Source organism: Anarrhichthys ocellatus, unplaced genomic scaffold (genome assembly GCF_004355925.1).
Source record: "Anarrhichthys ocellatus isolate YVR2014 unplaced genomic scaffold, GSC_Weel_1.0 scaffold4248, whole genome shotgun sequence".
In the NCBI taxonomy this organism is placed as follows: domain Eukaryota; kingdom Metazoa; phylum Chordata; class Actinopteri; order Perciformes; family Anarhichadidae; genus Anarrhichthys; species Anarrhichthys ocellatus.
The window spans coordinates 1-4656 of record NW_022284222.1 but is presented as its reverse complement, the minus strand read 5'-3'; the positions used below and the strand labels follow the sequence as shown (position 1 = coordinate 4656).

Here is a 4656-nt window from a genome sequence, read left to right as displayed (position 1 = left end):
TTTACTCGTTAACTGGTTGACGTCTTTACTCGTTGACGTGTTTACTCGTTAAAGTGGTTGATGTGTTTACTCGTTAACTGGTTGACGTGTTTACTCGTTAACTGGTTGATGTGTTTACTCGTTAACTGGTTGACGTGTTTACTACAGTAGTTAACTGGTTGACGTGTTTACTCGTTAACTGGTTGGCGTGTTTACTACAGTAGTTAACTGGTTGACGTGTTTACTCGTTAACTGGTTGGCGTGTTTACTACAGTAGTTAACTGGTTGACGTGTTTACTCGTTAACTGGTTGACGTGTTTACTACAATAGTTAACTGGTTGACGTGTTTACTACAATAGTTAACTGGTTGACGTGTTTACTACAATAGTTAACTGGTTGACGTGTTTACTCGTTAACTGGTTGGCGTGTTTACTACAGTAGTTAACTGGTTGACGTGTTTACTCGTTAACTGGTTGATGTGTTTACTACAGTAGTTAACTGGTTGGTGTTTTTACTCGTTAACTGGTTGGTGTGTTTACTACAGTAGTTAACTGGTTGATGTATTGTACAGGTCTTTGATCCGGATGCCAGCCAGAAGAAGGTCTTTGAGGGTTCAGTTCGTGGTTTGGTCCGTGACGTTCTCACTGGAGGAAACTGTCTGGTGTTCACGTACGGAGTCACCAACGCTGGAAAAACCTTCACATTCCTGGGTCAGAAACACAACCTGTCTGTCTGTCTGTCCTCTGACTGCCCCACAGTTTAAAATAGGACTGGGACCCTTTTAGCATCAGTGTCTGTAGAGGAGAAACCTGATCCCTGTCCTGTGGAACCAGATCCAGTGGAACCAGGTTGCGCTGTGTAAACGGCTTCTCTGATTACCGGAGTCACCTGGTTCCTCTGAGTCACATCAAGTTCATGTACGTGTGAAACGTGTCCACACACACACACACACACACACACACCTGTTGTCTTCTGTGTCAAATCCAGCACATTCACATCTGGACACACAGTTGAAGCTTCACAAAATTCATCACATTTTCTCTCTGAATCTAAACGTTTCTGTACGATTTACTGTCGATTCACCTGCAGAGTGGTTTTGATTTATTTTTAAATGTCTGTCCGTCTGTCCGTCCGTCCGTCTGTCTGTCTGCCTGTCTGTGTCTCAGGTCCGGACCATGACTCCGGTCTGTTGCCCAGGTCTCTGTCTGTGATCTTTAACAGCATCGACGGTCGTCTGTACGGTCGGTCCGACCTGAAGCCACAGCGCTGCAGAGACTTCAGCAGACTGACTCCAGACCAGCAGGCAGCAGAGTCCAGCAGCAAGAGGAACCTGCTGAGGCTCTTTAAAGAGGTGACAACATACAAATACATCTGTGTACTACTGTGTGTGTGTGTACCAGTGTGTCTCATTGTGTCTCATTGTCTCTGCAGAGCGACAAAAGTCAGACGTCTGGCAGATCAACTTTTCTTGACGGTCAGTGATTTAATTACTGTGAAGTCAGAAGTTTGTTATTTGTCTGACCATGTAAATGAAAAGTGGTCCTCACACAAAAATCTTGTGGAGCCCACAACTGCTAAAAACAAGGAGGTGTGTGTGTGTGTTTTCAGGCTCGTCTGACAGCACAGGGACTGGCGTCTCTGAGGAGGACAGTTTTTGTCTTGATGTCGACTCAAACGTCCGTTTCTCTGTTTGGGTTTCATTCTGTGAGATTTACAACGACAACATCCACGACCTGCTGGAGCAGGTAAGTGTGTGTGTGTGTGTGGGTGGGTGTGTGGGTGTATGTGGGTGTATGTGGTTGATCTGTCATTGATCTGTCATCGATCAGGTTCCCAGTGGACACCACAAGAGGACGGTTCTGCGTCTGTCTCAGGACGTCAAAGGAAAATCGTTCATCAAAGGTAACGTCTATTTTAATTTGATTAGAATCACATTTCTTTACTTTATTGTTGTGTATGTTTCATGTTCCTGTGTGTAAATCTTTGTTTCTACTCACTGAATGAAGGTTAAAGATCCTGTAAACGATTTGATTTAACTGCTAAATATTTACTCAAATAGATTTTTAACACTTCCTGTTTCTAAAACGTCTAAAAACGAATTAACCTTCTTTATAAAACCCTCAGAAATGTAAACAATGTTTATTATCAGTGAATATTTGTGACGGTCACATGATTGAATATAAGCTGAGCTTTACTGTCTCGGCCCAGCTGTGTTGTGTAGTAACTTCCTCGTACCACAAGATGGCAGCAGATACTTTTACAGTGTTTGGAACCCTCAACACAACCTGCAGAGATTTTACTGTGTGTGTGTGTGTGTGTGTGTGTGTGTGTGTGTGTGTGTGTGTGTGTGTGTGTGTGTGTGTGTCTTTGTGTTGCTCCATGTCTCAGACCTGAGGTGGGTCCAGGTGAACGGGTCTGAAGAGGCCTACAGAGTGCTGAAGATTGGGAAGAAGAACCAGAGCTTCTCCTCCACCAGACTGAACCATCTGTCCAGCAGGAGGTCAGCTCTTTTACTCTCTTTACTTGACTACAGTTTCTGCTTGTGACTATAAACTATAACCCTCTGAACCCTCATGGAGTTTAAGGTTTCTGTTCCGGTCACATTTTTCTCTCTGTGGTCTTGATTTTCAAAATAAAAGTCCTGCTCCTCTATGGAAACAGAACCATCATGACGGTTTATTTGTGGAGGGATTTTAAATGAGACATGATGATGAAATATCACAATTTTAAGATTAGTTTTAGTTTCTTCTTCTGATGGAAGCGGTCGTCTCACATGATGTGTTCAAGGACCGTCTGAAAGATGAAAATCTGACATTTTTTCACAGCTTCTGGCTGATAAGCGGTGTTGTTTTTGTGATTGTTTCCCTCTGTGTGTCTCTGCAGCCACAGCATCTTCTCCATCAGGATCCTCCGAGTGGACGACGTCGGCGTTCCCAGAGTCCTCGGCATCAGCGAGTAAGACTGTTAAGCTTGGAGGGACGAGGTCATCAGTGTGTAAAGCAGTGATTCTCAACTGGTGGGTCGCGACCCAAAAGTGGGTCGCGGGAACATTGCCTGGCAAAAAACAAAAAAAGTCCCACAGCCAGACCAGCTGAGAACCACTGGTGTAGAGGATGTAAATAATAAGCATAATAATGTGTCTCTGTGAGGTTGTCTCTGTGTGACCTGGCCGGATCCGAGCGCTGCTCTCGGACTCACAACACCGGGGAGCGACTGAAGGAGGCGGGAAACATCAACAGCTCTCTGCTGACGCTCGGGAAGTGCATCAACTCCATGAAGCTGAACCAGCACACCAAGTAGGACCTCAGAGTCTGGGACCGCTTGAACCAGAACCATCAGGACTCGCAGGGTGACCGGGTCTGATGGGTTGTTTCTCTCTCTCTGCAGGGTCCCGCACCACGTCCCCTTCAGGGAGTCCAAGCTCACCCACTTCCTGCAGTTCTTCTTCTGTGGTGGCGGCCGCGTCTCCATGGTGGTCAACATCAACAGGAACTCGTCCTGCTTCGACGAGACTCTCAACGTCCTCAAGTTCTCCGCCCTCGCCCAGAAGGTCAGTACTGTGGCTTTGATTCAGTATTTCTACACTGAGGTTCTGAATGCAGCACCGTGACTCTCTCTCTGGTCCAGGTGGTGGTCTTGAACTCGAGGCCGATGGTCCCAGACGACGTCCCCCACAATTCGGCCATGGAGCTGTCGCTAATCATCGAGGACGCCGACCGCCGCAGAAACGTGTCGGGGCGGGGCAGGAAGAGCTCGCTGGTCGCCTGGGAGAAGACTCTGGAGGATGTGCTGGAGGATGAGGACGGTGAAGAGTGGGGGGGGGAGGAGGAGGAGGAGAGTGCGATAGAAGGAACAGTGCTGGAGGCAGGCGGTGAGGAAGACGAGGAGGAGGAAGGTGACAGGACCATGGAGGGAGAAGAGAAGGTAATGATCTAACTTAAGTTATTTCTGTTTTCTGGAGAAGTTGTATTCTCTTAAAATCCTTGAACACTGAAAAAATGTTATGTGTGTGTGTGTGTGTGTGTGTGTGTGTGTGTGTGTGTGTGTGTGTGTGTCAGACGTCAGACAGAGAGGCTGCGCTGCGTTTGGTGCTGGAGGCTCAGATCAGAGAGGAAGTCTGCGCTGAGTTCATGGAGCTCTACAACAAGATGGAGAAAGACTACAGGTAACGTGATCATGTGACTGAACTACAGTGTGTCACGTGACTGTAATGTGACACACATGTGACATCGTGTTTTAATGTGTGTGTGTCAGTGAGCGTCTGGAGAAGGAGAAGGAGATCCTCGAGGAGCGAGCTGATAAAAGAATGGAGATCCTAAAGAACCTCGTCAGTAAGACGGTCGACCTGTCAACTGTCAGCACCAACCACAAGGTGATCAATAGCACCTGTGTGTCTCACTACTGGTGATCGTCAGTGATCAGTGATGACGAGTATCAGTGATCAACAGTTTGATGATGATTGTCAGGAGGAGGCCGATCTGTTGGAGATCTTCAGTTCAGTGACTGAAGATCTGGAGAAGATCAGAGAGGACGCTCAGAGTGTTCACCGCTGTCTGACTGAGAGCACACACACTGCAGGTACACACACACACACACACACTGCAGGTACACACACACACTCTGCAGGTACACACACACACACTGCAGGTACACACACTCTGCAGGTACACACACACA

The 4656-nt window shown here is 47.1% G+C and overlaps 1 protein-coding gene across 1 annotated transcript; it reads left to right on the top strand.

The window, feature by feature from the left end:
* Positions 1-550: 550 nt before the first annotated feature.
* LOC116379399 (kinesin-like protein KIF20B) lies at positions 551-4557 on the top strand (the record flags this gene model as incomplete). The annotated part of the gene is made up of 13 exons (XM_031841355.1): positions 551-689; positions 1146-1330; positions 1411-1453; positions 1588-1724; positions 1809-1881; positions 2368-2479; positions 2863-2934; positions 3129-3275; positions 3367-3529; positions 3607-3903; positions 4038-4144; positions 4234-4351; positions 4446-4557. Coding segments are annotated over 13 exons (1705 nt in total), but the record flags the coding sequence as incomplete, so codon positions are not given.
* Positions 4558-4656: the final 99 nt, after the last annotated feature.